Raw genomic sequence first — 20,560 nt, 5'->3', positions numbered from 1 at the left:
CCCAGCTACTCAGGAGGCTGAGGCAGGAGAATCGCTTGAACCCGGGAGGCGGAGGTTGCAGTGAGCCAAGACCGCACCACTGCACTTCAACCTGGGCGACAGAGCAAGACTCCGTCCCAAAAAAAAAAACAAAAGACATCATGAATTCATCTATACATCTTAGACCTACAAGAATCAGTCCCAGAGTTTTCAGAAGGTCTCTGTTCAGAGACTTGTTTCTCAGCCAGATAACAGCCAGTCACCCATGGAACATCATTCACAAGCCTCCAGCCCTACCCATTGCAACAGAATGGGGTTTGGGGTCGCTTAGGTGTGAGAGTGTGGAGAAGTCCCCCAGGCCACTGGAATGTGCATGCCTGTTGAGAAGCCCAGCTCTGGGAAGCAGAGGCAGGCCCTGGTCACATGGTCATGGTCAGCTGGAACTGGCAGTGACAGGTTCCGTGAGCACTGCCTCTAGGGCCTCCCAAGACCTGGCAGAGCCCCCACCCCCACTGTCTGTGTGCAAACAAGGACCCCCTTCCCTTTCCCCTGCCTCCAACCCAGTTTTTGTGACATCAGCAAGGGCTCAGGGGCAAAGTGGGTATGAGTCTAATGACTGTGTGGCTTAGGGGGGAATTCACTGTATCTCTTTGAACCTTGGTTTCCCGTCCTGCAAAATGAAAGAAGAGAATGAGATGCATTCTTTGTGTGCCATGGAGGGGCGTAGGAAGAATGGTCAAAGGCTGCAGGAAACAGATTTCACTTCCATCTTCCAAAGATCGTCCAAGTTGTCCCAAAAGGGAACAATGCAAGTGGGGCCTAGAGAGGCGGCATTGGGGACACTGTGGCGAAGCAGCTGAGGCCTTTCCTTCCAACCTGAACCTCCCCCAGAAAACTCAACCCAGGAATTTCCCCCAGTGACGACCTCACCCCAAGTGGCCTCCCGTAAAAACCACTTACAGAAATGCAGAGTATTTTTAACCAAAACACACTGCCGAATCCAAAAGTACGGGGAGAAAATGAAGCTTGAATTGCAGATTATAGCCACGGGAAGAGGCAGTTCGATAACAGTTGCTGGTTTTAATTGCGAGACCTGACTGGATAAAGAGATAAACCCCTCTGAGCTGCTCCAGGGCAAGGCAGCAGAACCCATGAAAAGGGCTGAAAGGGGTGTGGGCTTCCTAGCTCAACAGTTACCTTGGCAAATTATAAGGGAGCCCCTGCCGGGAAGCATAATTTTCTTCTCAGGCAGAGCCAGGGCCTGCAGGTCTGGGCAAAGTCAGTCGCATATGGGAAATTGTTTCCTATTAATAAAATCTGAGCCCTCGGCCTGCTAAAGAGCAGAGGGGGTTATAATGCCCAGCTCGCCCAAACGTCTGCCTTCCTCCTCCCCTGGCCTTGGTGCCCGGGGTCATCTCAGGTTTCCTGTGGTTTTTTGTTGGGTTTTTTTTGGTGCATACGTATTCTTTTAGCACTTGATAGCATTACCACCTTGCATAAGCTTAAGTGCACGTACATCATTTTCTCTTCTTGAATCTTCAGAACAAGCCTGAAGGCAGGACAGGCAGGGTCTGCATAGCCCATTTGCAACCACAGAAATTGCAGCCTAGAGAAACGAAGGAGGAATTAGGACTGCATCTCAGTTACCTAGGCCTCTGCTCTTGTTGGCTTCCCACTCCTCCTGGAAACCGAGCTTCAGGGGTAACAGGGGAGCCCCAAGACCGTCCTACTGCTAAGACTTCACATCCAGGATAAATCCACCAGGCTCCCGATGGTGCCCAACACAAATGAGACGACCCTGAGGCCAACCCCCTGAGAGCTGCCGAGGAGGGGTCACCAGCCCCTCGGTGCGGCACCTGAGTAACTTGTCCACTGCCTGAATCCCACACTTTCTTCTGTGGGAGGGAAGTGGCAAGTCCAGACCTCCTTGGTAGGTACAGGAGTGTGAGCTGCAGCCTGGCAGCTTCCCTGGCATCAGATCGGCTGATTTCCAGGCTTGTGGCCCAGCCTCCTGCTGCCAGGTGTGACGAGCGCATTGGCACGGTCAGGAAGCAGCAGAGCCTGCCTCTGCTCTGGGGCTCACGGACACCAGCTCGTGCCCCCTTCACACATCTGCAGATGGGGAGACCAAGGCCCAGAGTGGGCAGGGGTGCACCCTGAGCTAATGCAGAACAATGTCTTCTCATTCCTATGCCTGTGCTTCTCCCAGCCCGCCTCGCAGTGTTGGGGAAGACCACACTCGTACACACACACACACACACCTACCACCCCACCCACCCTCCCACACACACATTACACACTCCCCCATACACACACACACACACACTCCCCTCACATCCACACTCCCCTCACACACACATTACACACTACATACACTCCTACACTCCCCTCATACACCCACACTCCCCTCACACACTCCCCCCACACACAGACCCACACACCACTACCCTCACATACGTCCACACTCCCCTCACACACACCCCTACCACCCCACCCACCCTCCCAGACACACACACATTACACACTCTACCATACACACAGACCCACACACCCACACTCCCCTCACATACATCCACACTTCCCTCACACACACACACATTACATACTACATACGCTCCTACACACACTCCCCTCACACACACTCCCCTCACACACCCACACACACACAGACCCACACACCCACACTACCCTCACATACATCCACACTCCCCTCACACACACACATTACACACTCCCCCACACACACAGACCCACACAGCCACACTCTCCTTACATACATCCACACTCCCCTCACACACACATTACACACTCCCCTCACACACACAGACCCACACACCCACACTCCCCTCACATACATCCACACTCCCCTAACACACACGCATTACACACTCCCCTCACGTACATCCACACTCCCCTCACACACACTACACACACACATTACATACACTCCCCCCACACACACTCCCCTCACATACATCCACACTCCCCTCACACACATCCACACTCCCCTCATACACACACATTACACACTCCCCCATACAGACCCACACCCACACTCCCCTCACATCCACACTCCCCTCACACACACCACACACACATTACATACACTCCCCCACACACACAGACCCACACACCCACACTCCCCTCACATACATCCACACTCCCCTCACACACACACACTCCCCCCCACACACAGACCCACACACCCCTCACATACATCCACGCTCCCTTAACACACACACACTACATACACTCCCCCTACATACACTCCCCTCACACACCCACAGTCCCCTCACATACATCCACACTCCCCTCACACATACATTACACACACTCCTCTCACACACATCCACACTCCCCTCACACACACCACACACACACATTACATAAACTCTCCCTACACACACTCCCCTCACACACACCACACACACATATTACACACACTTCCCCTACACACACCCCCACACTACACACACTCCCCTCACATATACATACACTACACACTCCCCTCAGGCACACACACTACACACCACCCACACTACACACACTCCCCTCACATATACATACACTACACACTCCCCTCAGGCACACACACTACACACCACCCACACTCCCACACACACTACACACCACCCACACTCCCACACACACACCTATCACCCACACTCCCTCCCACACACACACTACACACTCCCTTCACACACTACACACTCCCCTCACACATTCCACACACACCCCACACATTACACACACTCGCCTCATGCACACACCCCACACACTACACATAGTCCCCTCATACACTACACACCACACTCCTTGACACACACACACTCTCCCTACACACACATCCACACACCCATACCCCTCAGCACACACACACGCCCCCATACACCTACATACACCACACACATTCATTCACCACACATACACACTCACCCCACACCCCATACATACATACATACACACACACACACACACAAGCTGCATCTCAACACCGCGGACCCTAATGACCTGGCTCCCTCCCCTGCATGCCCCTCCAGAGGAAGCCTGGACCTTGTCACGCACACACTCCACCACCGCGTGATTGTGGCTAAACTCCTTGGCTTGGCATTCGAGGCCCTTCCTGGCACAGCCCAAGCCTCCCATCCCGGCAGAACCCAAGCCTCCCTTCCATTCACCCGCTCAGCACTCCGTGGGCATCTCTGTGCGCCGTGTAGTTACTGGGCACAGAGCGGGAGTCGCATGCAATCCCTCCCCACAAAGAGCCCACGAGCTAGTGAGGGAGGCAGACCCGTACGCAGGCACTCATCGCACACCCGGCGGGCACCCGATGGCAAGGGGGGCCCACCACCCAAGGGGAGTGCTGCCGCCGAGGGCTTCAGATGGTGCCTGGCCTTGTTTCACTTAATCCCCGTGGCCACCCTATGGGGAGGGACCGGGAGCAGGCTTGTGAGAATGCCTGAGCCCCCGCGTGGGGAATGAGGTGGGGAGGGTGCGCCACACCGAGAGGTGACAGTGCTCTCGTAGCTGCCGTGCCCATGACGGGGCTGGAGAAGGGCTCTGAGCAGAGGACAACCCATGACTTCCAGCCTCCCCGGCCCCTCCTCTGCAACAGACCTGCCCCTCCTCAACATGCCAGGCCTGGCCCAGCCCTTCTCTTCTGTGGGGCACCTAGGAAGGAGAGAGGAGCCACTTCTCTCTTTCCTCCACACCAGAGCACAGTCCAGCCCACACCAGCCCTTTCCAGCTCCTCCCCAAAGCACATGCTTCATCTTGTCTGTTCCAATTTTTGCAGATGCTGGTCCGTTCTGGAACCCTTGCTGGGCCAGGACTTATTTATGGATCAGGGCTGGAGGGGGCCGGAAGGGCGAGTGTACCATGTGGCTGGCCTCCTCTCGACCCCCATTCCTGGGTCCCATCTGTCTTTGCCCTGTCTTTTGGTCCCTTGGTCCTCACATTTGTCTTTCTTTCTCTACGTGTCTCTGTCTTCACTCTCTGGTTGACTGTGTGCAGCTGTGGAAGGTGAGGCTCTGCCTTTCACCAGCTTGATGGTCTTGGATGAGCCATGTAGGCCCAGTTGCCGTTCTCCCACCTGGGAAATGGGGCCGATAGCACCTGCCTTGCAGGGTGCCCAGGAAGATTAAGTTATAAATAATACAGTGAGGCTCCTGGCCCACAATAAATGGTAGCTGTTGACGTGTTCTCTCTTTCTGTCCCTCTTCCCCCCGCCCACTTTCCCTCTCCCCTCTCTGTCTGCCCCCTTCTGCTGAGGAGTTGAAAACACTCTGCCCATTCCCCCCGCCCCGCCTTCAGTCCACCCCCGTTTTCTTTCTTCTCTCTGTCTCTCTGCTTAAGTGAATCAGAACACAGAACTGGTTTGTTCTTTGTTAAATCTATCAAATGCCTTTACGTTTCCCTGTTGTTAATTTTCAAAGCCTGGGAGCGAAGTGTTTTCTGTCTTGCGTCTGCGGTGAAGTGTTCCTCGGGCAACCCGTCTTCCTCCTGGGACGGCCCTGGGTGGAGAGACCTCTGGTTCAGCCACAGCCTGTGAGGCCCTGCTCCTTGGCTGGCCCACTATCCAGCAGGCAGAGGCCACCAGGGCAGAGAGGGGGTGTTCCAACTCAATTCTCTTTCCCGCTCCTTTGAACTCCATTTATCTCAATTTGCTAAATTTAAACTCCGTTTTTCCAGAGTGGCTCTACTTGAGGGCTTGGCCAGCTAAATTAAGGTTTTTCTTCCTCTTTCCCGTGGCCTTTTATGAAGCTACCCAGCATTAATTATCATGTTTGTCACTGGGTAATAAAAATCTCTGAACTCCCTGCCACCAGATTATCTTTGTAAAGAAATGCAACTCACTTACAGTTAATAACCAGAGGCCCTGCCGTCCCCAGCCTGCTAAGGCGAGGTGATTTATAGCAGCCGCCGGATGAGCCCGTGCACTTTCGTGCAGGACAAGCGCTCTCTAGACAGCCCTGGTTTCCTCCAAGTCGCAGGCTGTGTCTGCCTCGCAGTACCCGTTCCAGGTTCGGTGGCTGCTGGCGAGATGCCCGCTTCCTACCCGTGCAGGCACCGGGCCCCTGAGGCCAGGCGGGTGTGCGAGGCCCTGCCCCATGAGAGCCGGCGGCAGATGGAGATAATGTTCTTGTCCTCTTTCCCTTCACAGACCATGTCTCAGTTGGAGGACTCGGGGACAGCTTTTATGAATATTTGATCAAATCCTGGTTGATGTCGGGCAAGACAGATATGGAGGCTAAAAATATGTACTACGAAGCCTTGGAGGTAAGACAAGCCCTGGATTATTCACAGGCTGCTGGTCACCAGCCCCCGGCTGTCTCACGGCCGAGCGAGAGTGCTGCGGGCAGCGGGGCCAGATGGGCCGAGACTTGCTCCCACCCCCTGCAATGAACTGGTGAGAAGATTGACAGGACAGTCCCCTCCCAGCCAGGCATTTTACACCCTGCGACCCTCCCACATGCTCTAAGACTGGGGCTTTGTTAGATGTGAAACCTAAGCTCTGGGAGGTGAAGTCATTTATCCAAGGTCTCACGGGAAGTGACCGTCAGTCTGATTCAGAAACCACCACCTGCTCGGTGTCTATGCTTTGGCTGATGTATCAGAGCCCAGAGTGCAGCTAGACTGTGGGCTGGCAACCCCAAGGGTGGCTGCCAGAGTGAGACCCTCAGCTGTGTCTTCCTTGGACAGTAGAGGTGACATGAGAAGTATGTCCAAGCTGGAAGAGGCCTCCTTCAGTAGAGCATCCAGTTTTGCTCCTTCTCTTTGTGTGGATGGAAACCAAGGCCTAGAGAGGGGAAGGCACTTGCCCAAGGCCACACAGCACAGAGCTGGTCAAGCTGGCACCACTGCTGGTCTGTCCGTGGGGTGTGGAATGAACGAGGGCTGGAAGGCTGAGGTGAGTCCCTCCAAAGAGGAGAGACGAGGACGAAAGAGGGAATCAGTTAGCCTGAGCCATTGGGAAGAGGGCTAAGGAATCCCACCACTCAACAGATACCTTGGAGCCCAACTAAGGAAAAGGCACTGGGCCTGTTCTGGGCCTCAGTTTCCCCATAAAGCAAGTTGAGCAAGTTGGATCTACTCTGCCACCACCTTGGTCTACACTACCTCCTTATTTTCTCTAAACTGGCTTCCCCTCTGCCCTGCCCTCTGAATGCTGTGTGGGGAACAGAAGCCAGAAGAGCTGGACACGCACATCCCTCTCCTCTCTGGCTTCCCTTAGCACCTGGAAAAATCCAACTCCTCTCCTTTACCCATCAGGTCCGCCTTCCCTGGGCCCTGCTGATCACCCTGACTTCACACCTGCCTCTGCTCTGTGCTCTCTGGGCCCTGGGCACCAGTCTTCCTGCTCTTCCTCAGACACCCCAGGCGACTCCCACCTCAGGGCCTTTGCACTTGCTGTCCCCTCTGCCTGGAATATCATTCCAATGGTTGGGTCCCTTTCACTAGTCAACTCTCAATTCAAATGCCACTGAAACTACCATTCCCAGCCTGTCACATACTCAGGCTTATTCTCTTCACCTTCATCAGCCTCTAAAATTATCACAGGCACATATTTGTTTACTTGTTCATTCTCTATCTTCCCCAAATAGAATATCAGTTATCTGGGATCAGAGATCTTGTCTGCTCCTAAAACAGTGCCTGGCACATAGCAGGCCCATGGTAACTGTTTTGTGAACGAATGAATGCATGCGTGCATGAATGCTGAAAGGATGAATGGAGGGAAGGATGGATGGAGGGAAGGATGGATGGGTGAGTAGATAGATGGGTGGGTGGGTGTGGGCAGTTGGATGGATGGATAGATGGTCTCTGACTACCCTCTGATCACAGGAATCTGGCCAGGAATGGTGGTGCTTAAAAGACACACATTGAAACGGACTGCTAGAGCCATGGACCCTTTAAACTGTAGGCTCAGCAATGACTTTTCCCTGCTCAGCTCCCTGGCACAAGACCTCAGTCATGAAGCAGCTTCTGGGACTGCAGTCCCATCTCAGTCTGGGTCCCAGTCTTGTTCACTCCTGTCTTTGGCTGAGCTCAGACCAGAGCCCCGGTCAGAGAATTAGTGTGCAGCTGGTGGTGGCCGGAGTGTGCTGCCCAGAGGCCCTTTCTGCCTTCCCTTGCAGAGTAAACATAAAGTTAATGAGCAGCCAGGCTCCCTGCCCTCAGGGCACACAGTAGTTGAGCCATCAAGGGAAGAAATGGCCATGAATTATTTAAGGAAACTCAGAGCACTTGATTTTGTAGGAGAGAACTTTGAATAGAAGAGGCTTTGCTCTCTGCATTTGATCTTCCCAGTGAAGAGCCTGGAGCATCTTTGACCCTGGGTGAAGGCTGGGCCTCTGGCAAGTTTGGGGTTTTGAAGAATTTTCTGGTGGTTCTCAACCTTGTTGGCATGTTAAAATCACCTAGGGAGCTGCAAAGTCCTGATGTTCAGACTGCACCCCTGACTCAGAACCTCTGGGCACCGGGCCCGGGCCACACATAAACCTCCTTGGGATTTCGTGTATAGTCAGGGTTGGGAACCACCGACCAAAGACCTTCACCCCTGCCTGCACCTTAGGATCACCTGGAGAGCTTTAAAAATCCCATGTCTAGCCTCATCCCAGGCCAATAAATCCCAATCCGAGATTTTTAAAAAGTTCCTTCCACAATTCTGTTGTGCACCTGGGGTCAGAAAACCACCAGGTTAAACCAGTGTCCAGCTGGGATGGACCCGGGAGGGTCAGACAGATCGGACTGGGCACACCCCTGAGTGTCACGGCAGGAGACAAACAAGAACAGGTGGAGCTTTGGTCACTTTGGCCTCCTCTGAGCTAGTGCTCTAAGTACCTCATCTTATTTAGCCCCCATCTTACAGATGACGAAACTGAGGGTCAGAAAGGCCCAAGGTCCATATAGCAACAAGTGTCAGAGCCAGGACACAAACACGGGTCCGACTCCAGATCCATTGGGCCGGCCTCTACTTACCAGCAGCCAAATCACAGAGGGGCCTGGCTTGCCTGAAACCCCTCCCGCGAGTGCTCAGATGGGGCTCCTGCAGGCGGCAAAGGAAGGAACAGCCAGCGCCAGGCACTGAGCCAGGCTTCGAATATCCTCTCCTTTAATCCTCACAACCAACCCAGGAATCATTATTCCCATTTTATAGATGAGCAAAGTGAGTCTTCATTAAAGTGAAATAACTTGCCCAAGGTCATCTAGCTCCTAAATCGCAGAGCTGAGATTCAAACCCAGGCCTCTCGCCACGCTGGGCTCACTGCCTATGGGTTAGCCCTGCTCCACAAGGAACAGCACAAATATTTTTGTTAATACATTAAAAAAAAAAAACCCTGGTCTTGTGCCCCACTTAGCTCCTTGCACCACTGCTTGCTGTGATTTAAACCTTTTACCAGTCGTCTGCCAGCCTGCACTGTCTTGTGTTTTGTTTTAGAAAGCCTTGTTTTTTATCTTTGCATCTGCGTGTCTCAGTTGTGTCTTCAAAGAGGCGGTGGTTTATAATTTCCTCTTGACTGCAATTACTTAGCTTGGGGCCAACCCCCAGTGGAAATAACCCGTGGGAGGCCGTCTGGAAGTTGCAGGTGCCAGGTCTGGTGCGCAGCATCCTGAGGTCTCCCTCAGATGTCTGTGTTCTCTCCAAAGTGTTGACAACTGGTGACTCTGACCCAGGTTTCTGAGCCCTGACACTCCTCCCCTGCACCGCAGGCTTAGTGACGCCGAGCAGCTGCCAGGGACATGGCTCTGCCCGGGAGCCAGGCCGGGCCCAGAGCAGACCCCTGCCTGCAGCCCGGCTGCTCTGCAGGTGTCCTCAGCACTCCCCCATGTGGAGCAGGTGCCCTGGCATGTCACATTGTCAGCGCTTTTCCATCTGCCACTCAGTGTGGGTCCTGCAGCCAGCCCACCAGCCCTGGGCCCTGACAGGAGAGAAAAAAGGAAAAAACAGACCCAGGAGTGAGCGAGTGTTCCTTGAGCATCTTCTGTGTGTCGGGCACTGGCTGGAGGCTGCTGCTGGTGGCTTCTGCTGTCACACGGCACTCAGAGTCTGAGAGAGAGACAGATATACAACAGAAACAGATGCCAAGTAGGAATGGCACCATGTAGAAGGGTGACAGGGGCCCATAGGTAATGGCAGTGGCAGTGCTGGTTTAAATTGGGGCATTCTCTCCAAGGAAGTGACATTCTGGAGGAGGTGGGGTTAGCAGAGTCAGGGCTGGAGCATGCAGGAAGGAGGCGCAGCACCAGCTAAGCCCCGAAGCAGGAAGAAAAATGCAGCTTTCAAGAATGTCACCTTTGCAGAGAGATTTTCCCTGACCTCCCTCTGCAAAGTACAGCACTGCCCCCACCCCAGTTTTTTTTGTTTTGTTTTGTTTTCTTGGGTTTTTTGTTTGTTTGTTTTTTTATGACAGAGTCTCACTCTATTGCCCAGAGTGGAGTGCAGTGGTGCAATCTTGGCTCACTGCAACTTCTGCCTCCTGGATTCAAGTGATTCTCCCACCTCAGCCTCCCAAGTAGCTGGGACTACAGGTATGCACTACCGTGCCTGGCTAATTCTTATATTTTTAGTAGAGATGGGTTTTTGCCATGTTGCCCAGGCTGGTTTCAAACTACTGGGCTCAAATGATCCATCTGCCTCAGCCTCCCAAAGTGCTGGGATTACAGGCGTGAGCCACTGTGTCCAGCCCCTCCCCGCCTACCCCTGCATTTTTTAATCTCATCCTCTCACTTTGTTTTATTCAAAATGCTGATCACAAATTGTACCTCTCAGCCAGTTGTGGTGGCTCACGCCTGTAATCCCAACATTTTGGGAGGCCGAGGTGGGTGGATCCCCTGAGGTCAGGAGTTCAAGACCAGCCTGGCCAACATGGTGAAACCCCGTCTCTACTAAAAATACAAAAATTAGCCGGGGGTGGTGGCACACGCCTATAATTACCCAGCTACTTGGGAGGCTGAGGCACGAGAATGGTTTGAACTTGGGAGGCGGAGGTTGCAGTGAGCCAAGATCATGCCACTGCACTTCAGCCTGGGTGACAGAGTAAGACTGTGTCTCAAAACAAAACGAATTGCACCTCTCATATATATTTGGTTTGGTTGGGAATTCTCTGCACTAATGGGTGAGCTCCCTGAGGCAGAGTCCAGGCTCCTCTCCAGCACACCTGTAGCCCCAGTACCTAGCACAGCGCTGACACCAAGGAAATATTACATGGCTGCCGAGATATTGTAAGCCAGGAGGGTACCTGAGTGAAAAAAGGCCAGTGTAGGTGAGGTAGGGTGTGAGGAGGGAGGGGCAGGAGACAGACTAGAGTGGAATCATAGGGGCCAGCAATTAGTGGGGACTCGCTCTGTGCTGGGAAATAGGCCAAGTCCTGCAGGCATATCTCATTTAATTCTCACAACCCTATGAGGCAGTTAATGCTCTTATCCCCAGTTTACACATTAGGAAACTGAGGCACAGAGAGAACATACAACCTGCCCAGTGTCACACAGCATGGAACTGGTGGAGATGAAATTTGAACCTGATGAGTCTGTGCCCCAGAGCCATGTCCATAGAATCAGGTCCACCCTCAGGGTCCAGATCGTGGAGTCTTGGAGGCCCCTCTGGTGTTTTCACATAAGGGCACTTGGAAACCACTGAAGGTTCTAAGCAGGCAGATGATATGATCCGGTTTGTTAATTGCAGAGTACAGAGACCCCCTGGAGAGTAGATTGGAGGAGTGAAAGTGGAGGCAGAGGCCTGGCAAGGGCCCCAGAGGACCCCAGCCATGGGCCAGGCCCCACCAGCCCATGGAGTCTGGCCTCGAGACTGTGTGAGCAGCTTCCTCCCTCCCCTTGGTCCCCAGGGCTCCTGGGGTGACAGCAGTCTGACCCCCTCACGCCCCCGACATCCCAGAGTCTTTACAACAGCATCACCTCCCTTCCCACCAAAAGGCATGGCCATCGGGTAGTGGAAGAAGCAGAGCTCTGGACATTGTGGGGTCTTGTTTCTAGGCTGGTGTGGCTGGGTGGCCTGGGACAAGCTGCCACACCTCCCATTTGTCTGTGTAGGGCGCTGCAGCCCAGGTGCCTGGCTTGCTGTAGGCATTAAATGAGGAAACGTGTGACAAGATACCCCTAGAGAACAGCTCTTAATTTTCTGCAGGTTCTTTTTGAGAAACTGGTAAGAATAGATGGACACTCTTCCCATAAAGATGCACATCCACCAGAAAGTGTTGGGTACAGTTTTAAGGGCCGGGACCCCTGAAGCCCATCCACAGGCCAGCTGGGCTTCTGGTTAAGATCAAACAGAGGACATAATGGAGGAGGAGGATCACCTTAAAATATTTTTTAACGTTTTTTAAAACGTGGAAGATTTTAAAGGCTGTGTAAGAGACTTGCCCTGGGGAGCTGCCCTGTGTCTGAGCCTCCCAGCGAATAGCAGCCCCTCCTGTGCCCTGGCAGGCATCTTGACCAGCAGAGATCAATGGGCCTCCTTTGCCTGGGATAGAGGGCTTGGCAGAGCTGCCCTTGCTACTGTCTCCAAAATGTTCATTTTCCATCCTTTCCCCCCCTTCTCTGTGCCCTCCCACGCCCCTTCTCCCTGCCCAATCCCCACCTTGCTCCCAGGCAATAGAGACCTACTTGCTGAATGTCTCTCCCGGGGGGCTGACCTACATTGCCGAGTGGCGAGGGGGGATTCTGGACCACAAGATGGGGCACCTGGCCTGTTTCTCCGGGGGCATGATCGCCCTTGGCGCCGAGGATGCCAAGGAAGAAAAGAGGGCCCACTACCGAGAGCTCGCAGCCCAGATCACCAAGACGTGTCACGAGTCATACGCCCGCTCAGGTAACCCTGCAAGGGGAAGGGGCAGCAGGAGAGACTGAGGCTAGACACCAGGAAGAACTGGAAAGACCGGCAGCAGTGAGCGAAGGGAGCACATGGCCTTAGGGAAGCCTCCCCTTGGAAGTTAAGTAGAATTTGAGAGAGGTACTCTCCAGGCTCCGAGACCATACCTTGAATGAAAGGGAAACTAGTACAGACGCAGGAAGCGCTTTGCATGTACCTGGTACTCTTCCGCACTTGACACAACATCACTGAACCTCACCACACAGATGAGGAAACTGAGGCTCAGAGATTACTTGGCCAAGGTCCCTTGAGAGGGGCACAGAGTAAAGGATCCTCCAGCCCCGGAGGCAGAAACGGCGGCTTCCTGAGCCCGGCACATGTCCCACCCTGAGTCTCCTACTTTCAAATGTGCCTCTGCCTTTCCCCCGGCACCCTCCTTAGAGGGGGTTTCACCGCCTCCTGCTCCCACCTGTTTAGTCGCCCTCTTTGACCCATGATCACCGGAAAGCCTGACAGCTTGGTCCTCCCCACCCACCACTCACCACTGAATTGTCCGATGCTAGAATCAGAGGTCACATTTGAGAGCCTGAGCCTGGCTCCTCATTCTACACGGAGAAGTGGAGTCAGCCCAGAGAGGGGAAGTGACTTAGCCAAAGTCACACTGCACATGAGGAATTGATCCTGGGCTGGAACCCAGGCCTTCTGATGCCTGGTTCCACCCCGTGCGCAAACTGCACCCCTCAGAAAAATCCCCAGCCCCCGTGTGGTCCCAGGAGACGCCCACCGCTCTGAGTGGTAATCCCAGTGTTGGTTGGAGGGGACGACCCAAGATTTACAGTAAAAATCCCAGGCTCAAGCAGCGCTTGACAAAATGACTGTTTTCTGATGGCCAGGAGCCGCTACACCATTTGAAAAGATTAGAGAGGCCAGATGGGCAGCCTCTGTTTTCTTATCTGTTCGATGGGAATCATGACACAGGTCTCAGAGTGAGGCACAGGGTCCCATGAGAAAGTACCTTGGCAGCCACCTTTGGCCAGCAGCACTGCAGGCACTTGCTGACCGCCCATCATGATGTGTCTGTGCCCGCCCCAGCTGAATGGGGTCTCCTGGAGCTGTTTCCAGGAAGTCAGAGATTCGCAATGGGTCTTTAAAACTGGTTGTCCATTCTCTTCAAAGAGCTTGCTCTGCCAGGGCCATAAACAAATAAGAAATCTCAGGAATAATAAAAGGCTCGCTATTTGTCTGAGACAATCAGCCCAGACCATAAAAGACAGCCGCTTAATAAAGCATATTGTTCTAGCCAGCCTCGGCTTGTCCTGTGGACGCCTGTAGCAGTGGCTCCTGCCTTCACCCCACTAGCGACTTGGCAAAATGACTGTTTTCTGGTGGCCAGGAGCCGCTACACCATTTGAAAAGATTAGAGAGGCTAGGGTCTAGCTAATTCCTCTTCCCTGAAGCCCTCCATGGAAGAGCAGGAAGTCCTGCAAACCTCTAACCCCTGCCTCTAAAGTAAAAGCAACCTAGGGCCTCTCAGGGTTTTGAACCCTGGTAGTAGGGAAGAGGGCTCACATTAGGAATGGAGCTGGGGACTTGGGTGACCTGGACAGGAGGGACAGGCATTAAAGGGAGAAGGATCTGGCCCTCATACCCTACATGTTGGGCCTATGAGGGTTAGACCCAGGAGGGAAAGAGCACCGCCCTAGGAGAGGCATCAGACACATCCAGGGTCAAGTCCCAACTCAGCCACAACTCGCTGTGTTACCTTGGGCAAATTACTTAGCCTCTCTGATCCTCAGTTTCCACATGCGTGAGAGGGATAGTAGCAATTACCTTACTAAAGAAACATTTTTTAAGGATAGAAATAGTGTATTAAAGCACCCAGCACGGCCTTTGAAATCATAAATAGTGGCTACAGAAGTGGTTATAATTATGGCCATATGACAAGAATGACAGCAAATTGCCTCAAAACCAAACAGTGACAATGACAGAACCCAGGCTCCCTCAGGCCCTCCTTCCTCAGCTCCCTCTGTGGGAGTAGGTGCATTCCTGGGCAGTCTTCCCTCCATCTCTACCTCAGCTGTTCCCAGACTCTCGAAGTTTGTCCTGGGAGGTGTTAAAAGCAGTTTTCTAAGACAAAGGGTCCCAAGGAGAAGCCTCATTTCACATTAGCATATTAAAGGATCTGATAAATCCTGCAGATGGGAGACTCATTTTGTTTAACCCTCGGTTCCCCAGATGTGTTGAAACCCGAAACCCTCTTGGCTGAGGTCTGGCTAACCTCTTGCAGAGCTATTGCCTCAAAGTACACAGTTGTGGAACCCCGCCCAAACCTTCACCTACCCAGACTGCTGAGTAGCTCATTTGGACTCTCAGAGTCCAAAGCTGCTCACATTTCCAGTCCCCGAGGGTCTTGTTCTGTCCAGCCCAGGCCAAGAGGGAAGCTGTGCATCTGCCCGGTGCAGCCTTACACAGCAGTCCAGGCAGGGGCACCCCACACCCACACACCCCTGACATCACCCTGGCTGCGGGTTCAAGGCAACTGACATCTCTCCTGGATCCCGAAAAGCAGGAGGTGGGAGGTCTGACCTGGGCCCTCTGCTTGGCTGTTTCCCCAGACACCAAACTCGGGCCTGAGGCCTTCTGGTTTAACTCCGGCAGAGAGGCCGTGGCCACCCAGCTGAGCGAGAGCTACTACATCCTCCGGCCAGAGGTGGTGGAGAGCTACATGTACCTGTGGCGACAGACCCACAACCCCATCTACAGGGAGTGGGGCTGGGAGGTGGTGCTGGTGAGTGGGCCCCAGGGATGGGCAGCAAGGTGCCAGATGCCCCTGAGAATTTACAGGCTGGGTGCTAGGTGCCCTGGCTTGGGCATGGAGTGGAAGGCCAAGCCACGTTGACCTCTGACCACAGTTCAGAGTGCAAAGGGTCAAGGTGGTGGTTACAGAGCCAAGAGTCCCCAGCTGGGCAAAGTTGTCCTGAGACAGGACAGGCCAGACTTGTGAAGAGGGTTCTGAGTGCCCATATCCTTGGGGCCTGGGACCAGGCCTCGGCAAACTTAGAGGGTCAGAGGCTAGGCAGCTGCCTAGAGCACCACGCAGGCACCACGCGGCCACCGCTGTCCCAACAGACGCTTTCCTGATCTCGAAGCTGGGCAGCTCACCTCCACCTCCCTCCTCTTCCCACAGGCAGCCCAGCCTGAGGGACCCCCCCACCCTAGTCTCTGCTGGCCCTTGAGGCCTACCCTGCCCTCAGCCTCCGGCCCCACACCTAGGTGGAAATTTAATGGCTGTCTTGGGGGAGGTGTCAAAGGCAGGTGTGGGGATTCCAGCAGGTTCCCTGGTGGATGCTGAGCCTTCTCTGCCCCTATCTCCCCCACCACCCCCGTGCTCATTCCGAGCATTGCACTCAGACGGGGTCCAGGGCATGCTCAGGTTCACTGGCCCTGTTAAGTCCACCTGCTTCCCCAGGACCATTGTTCTTGGCCTTCAAAGGCCAAGCATCTTGTGCTCCTATGCCCTCCGTGGGTAGAAATTGTATTTATCAGCCTATAGGCAACACGGCGAAACCCCATCTATACAAAAAAATACAAAAATTATCCAGGCATGGTGACGCACGCCTATAGTCCCAGCTGCTTGAGGGGCTGAGGCAAGAGGATTGCTCGAACTGCAGAGGTTGAAGCTGCAGAGTGAGCTCTGATCGCCCCACTGCCCTCCAGCCTGGGTGACAAAATGAGACCTTGTCTCAAAAAAAAAAAATGCATTTATATAGAAAGATGAATGGCTTGGCTCACTTGCCTCCAGCCCAGGGGCCATCTCTCCTGAGAATCCCTGGAGTACCAAGTCTGTCCCCAAATCCCAGCCCATGGCCATCACCAGTGGCTTCTCTTCACCTCTGCCTACCACTGTGGGTGAATCTGTAAGACCAGCCTAGTCCCCTGAAACACGAAGAGAAGCTTCCTCTAAGTTCAAACCAGGTGAAGAAGTCAGGACAGGCAGCCCATCGGGCCAGAGCTCTCAGAGGTGTGGGTGGAAGGAGTGTGGCCCCTCCAGCCTGGGGACAGGTGGCTAAACCCCGAAAGAATAATTTGACCTTCTGTTCCCACAAATGCCAGGAGTCCCCAGTCAAGGGGTGAGGGTGCTGTCTGCTTTCTTCTAGCTCCAGCCTGCCAGGCATGCACAAGTCTTGAGGGGCCTTTCCTGTCCCGTGTTAAAGCTGTTTTCCTCCTCCTCTTCCCCTTCCTCAGGCCTTGGAGAAATACTGTCGGACAGAAGCCGGTTTCTCCGGGATCCAAGACGTGTACAGTAGCACCCCCAACCACGACAACAAGCAGCAGAGCTTCTTTCTAGCGGAGACACTAAAGTGAGCAGTGTGGGCTCTTCCTAGGGATGGACAGGTGGGAGGTTGGGGGTAGGGGTCCGCAGTCCCTCCCCTCCACAGTCAGGTTCTGTGGTCACAGGACGGGAGCCCAAAAGGGGTGAAGGGCTTGGGATCCAGAGGGCTGCACCCCAGGTGTGAGCCTTGGGCCAGGCCGCTTTCTCGGAGAGTGAGACTGGGCTAGAATCCAAGTTCCCTAGGGACGCACCGTGTGATACCGCAGGTTCCTTCAGTTTCTCACCTATCTCCCCAGGTTGCTTCCATTCTGGGAACCGCGTCCTCGTGTGTAAAATGGGATAGGGTTAACGATGATGATGTCAGTGCTGGTTGCTGGCATTGACTTTCCCTCCTGTGGCCTCTGCAGTGTGGCTGCTGTGCCCTCCTCGATTTCATGCCATGGAAGTTGGCCATCCCACTTCCTCACTGTTCCCCAAAGCAAGCCCCTTGTGCTTTAACCCTTTAGGGTGGGTCAGAATGATCAGTTCCTTCCAGTGGGGAAAAAACCCACAACGTGGAAGCTGGAGTTCTAGAGTCACAACCCCATGTTCTTCTCAGTGCCCCAATGTGTACTCTGAATATAGAGTCTTAGTGGGCAGCAGCGGGGCACGTGAGAGTCAACTGGACTGCAGCAGCCCTCAGGCACCCCTGCAGAGGAGAATCTGGACCATAAGGGCTCACATACAGGGCCGGGCAGGTGAAGCCGGCTGATGGCAGAGCCAGGGTAAACTAAGTCCTTCTGACCCCAAAGCTCAAGGCTTTTCTCTGCAGCCACAGCCTCCTTCCCCAGGACTAGCACCCCCACCCTGCTGCCCACAGTTTTGGGGTTGCAAGGCTCCAGACCTTGACCATAGGCCTATCACAAAGGCCCTGAGACTTGTTCCCAGGCCCACCCTTCTTCCCCAGGCCACTGACAGACTGTGTCTTGCTTCCCTGCCCTGCATGGGGCACAGGTATCTCTATCTTCTGTTCTCTGAAGATGACTTGCTCTCCCTGGAAGACTGGGTGTTCAACACCGAGGCCCACCCACTCCCGGTGAACCACTCAGACAGCTCCGGCAGAGCCTGGGGCAGACACTGACCCCATCTCCTGCCGCCGCCCTGGGGCCGCTGCAGGGATGCCTTGCCTTTTCAGGATTTGAGACTGTTCTCAAAGGGATTGGGAACGAAGGCCCCATCTCGGGCAGACCCCCAGCAGATGTGTCGGACAAGCAACTTCTTTTCCTCTGTGAGGAGACAAGACTTGGAGACTCAGCGATGTCAGGCCAGGGCCATGGCCACACTGGCCCACACATTCCTTTCTACAGAGAATTTCTATGAAGCCCACTCACTTGCCATTCCAGGGCCAAAGGACCGGAGGTTTGCATATCCGCCCCTTGTATTTGATTTGCTTCCTTTTGGTTTCTTGGTTTTTGTTTTTGCTTGATTTTGTCTTTTCTCTACAGTTTAGTTTTGTCACAATTATACATATAGTTTTCAAAATCATGCACTTTCTAAAATGGTGTCATCCTGATAAACAAAACCCAGTGTTTGCACACACACAAAATCTTGACCCTGTTATCTATATTTTAAATGCTTTTTGCCCAACACTGACCCTATGTTCAACTTTGTGTCATTTACCTTATAATTTGAGGAGGGGTTTCCCTTTGGGCCTCAGTGTTACAAATTACTAGTGCTATTTTCATTATTATTGTAATGGAAAAATCTGTGGACTAAAATAAAAGAGTTTATTGAGTAAGAAATATGATTGGGCTCATTGCACATCAGTGACTCCTAGAAAAACCATTGCAATGTTACCATCAGAAAGAATAATCAGCCAGCAGTTGATTTAAGGTATAATTTAGTAAACGATTCCAACTTCTATTACCTCCCCTGAAATCGGTCCTGATATATTCGAGAAGCACGAGGCCAGCCCTTCAGATGGAGTTGTTTATTTATACTCAGGTTTAGATTGGGAAGAGGCCCAGGGAGGAGCAGCAACTTGCCTGAGGTCACACAGCCCAAAAAAGGCAGAGGAGAGTCTCGCCCCTGCCGTCTCCTGGCCACCCCAGTTGAGTGTCCGTCTGTTCCATCATTCAGCAGATGCTTGGTGAGTGCCTGCAACGGACCAGACACTGGGCTAGAGGCCAGGGACACCGCTGAGAGTGAGACAGTCATAAGCCCTGCAGTCAAGGGGTCAAGAGGGGAGAAAGCGATGGTAAGGGAAACTGACAAGTAAGTGAAGTGACTGCAGGTCATAGGAAATGCTACAAAGGAGATAGACAGACAGCTGAGGACCTACCCTACGGGGTCAGGGAGGGCCTCTCTGGGCAGGTGACCTTCAAGCCAAGACCCAGAAGATAAAAAGGAGCAGCCGAAAGACTATCTGGCAGAAGAATGAACCTCCCATAACCCAGCCCCCTTTCCCACCCTCCCTGGGAGGGGGCCTGAAACACTGGGGCTGTTGTGCAGAGCAAGGAGTTCAGGTCCTAACACTGAAGTGACAGCTCTTCCTCCCCTGACACTTTTTTTTTTTGAGACCCAGAGTCTCGTTCAGTCGCCCAGGCTGGAGTGCAGTGGTGCAATCTTGGCTCACTGCAACCTCCACCTCCTGGGTTCAAGCAGTTCTCCTGCCTCAGCTTCCCCAGTAGCAGGGTGCGTCACCACACCCGGCTAATTTTTTGTATTTTTAGTAAAGACGAGGTTTTGCCATGTTGCCTAGGCTGGTCTTGAACTCCTGAGCTCAGGTGATCCGCCCACCTCAGCCTCCCAAAGTGCTGGGATTACAGGCATGAGCCACCACACCCAGTCCTTTCCTGGCACATTTGCAGCTTGTCAACACAGCGGAAATCACGGGAGAATGTTGAGCCCTTCCCTGGGCTCAGCTGCTTGCTCTGTTCATAAGCTTTAATAGCCCCTGGGGCTCTGGGCCAGGTGACCCGGCTTTAAATCCCTGCTGTGTGAACTTAGGCAGGTACCTCCCCTCTCTGGGCTCTTCTTTTCCATCAAGCAGACAGAAAACCTCAACCCCACAAGGTTGCTATGAGAAGAAGTGGGAAGCTGCTGGTTCCCTGGGCACAGGAAGTGCTTGTTCCTTGTTCTGGAGACTCAAGACATTCCCAGAATCTTCTTAAGCAGAGCTGCTGGGGAGTAGCCCCTGTAGCAAGTACCATGCTCTTGACAGGCAGCATGAGAGCATGACTCCCATGACCCACCTGTGCTCAAAAAAAAAAAAAAAAAAAAAAAAGCAAACCAGGAAAACTGACTACACAAACATTGTAGAAAGATTAGAAAATAGAAGCAGAAAGAAGACTCATTGGCCATCCCACTCTCTGGGGTGAATACTGTTATATTTTCTTCTAGGCCTTTTTCTATGAATATATAGAATATATATTTTGCCACCG

General features: G+C 53.4%; 1 protein-coding gene across 2 annotated transcripts in view; it reads left to right on the top strand.

Moving 5' to 3' along the window:
• MAN1C1 (mannosidase alpha class 1C member 1) overlaps positions 1-18,919 on the top strand; it is a 166,076-nt gene extending 147,157 nt beyond the window's left edge. For both annotated transcript variants that reach the window (XM_016956569.4, XM_054664055.2), the window contains 5 exons: positions 6,143-6,258; positions 12,586-12,805; positions 15,421-15,593; positions 17,051-17,166; positions 18,132-18,919. In XM_016956569.4, coding sequence (XP_016812058.1) covers positions 6,143-6,258; positions 12,586-12,805; positions 15,421-15,593; positions 17,051-17,166; positions 18,132-18,258 — 752 coding nt within the window. In that variant the 3' untranslated portion in view covers positions 18,259-18,919. The remainder of the gene's footprint in view (positions 1-6,142; positions 6,259-12,585; positions 12,806-15,420; positions 15,594-17,050; positions 17,167-18,131) is intronic.
• Positions 18,920-20,560: the final 1,641 nt, after the last annotated feature.

Source organism: Pan troglodytes, chromosome 1 (genome assembly GCF_028858775.2).
Source record: "Pan troglodytes isolate AG18354 chromosome 1, NHGRI_mPanTro3-v2.0_pri, whole genome shotgun sequence".
In the NCBI taxonomy this organism is placed as follows: domain Eukaryota; kingdom Metazoa; phylum Chordata; class Mammalia; order Primates; family Hominidae; genus Pan; species Pan troglodytes.
The sequence above is the reverse complement of the archived record's forward strand: the minus strand, read 5'-3'. Positions and strand labels throughout refer to the sequence as shown.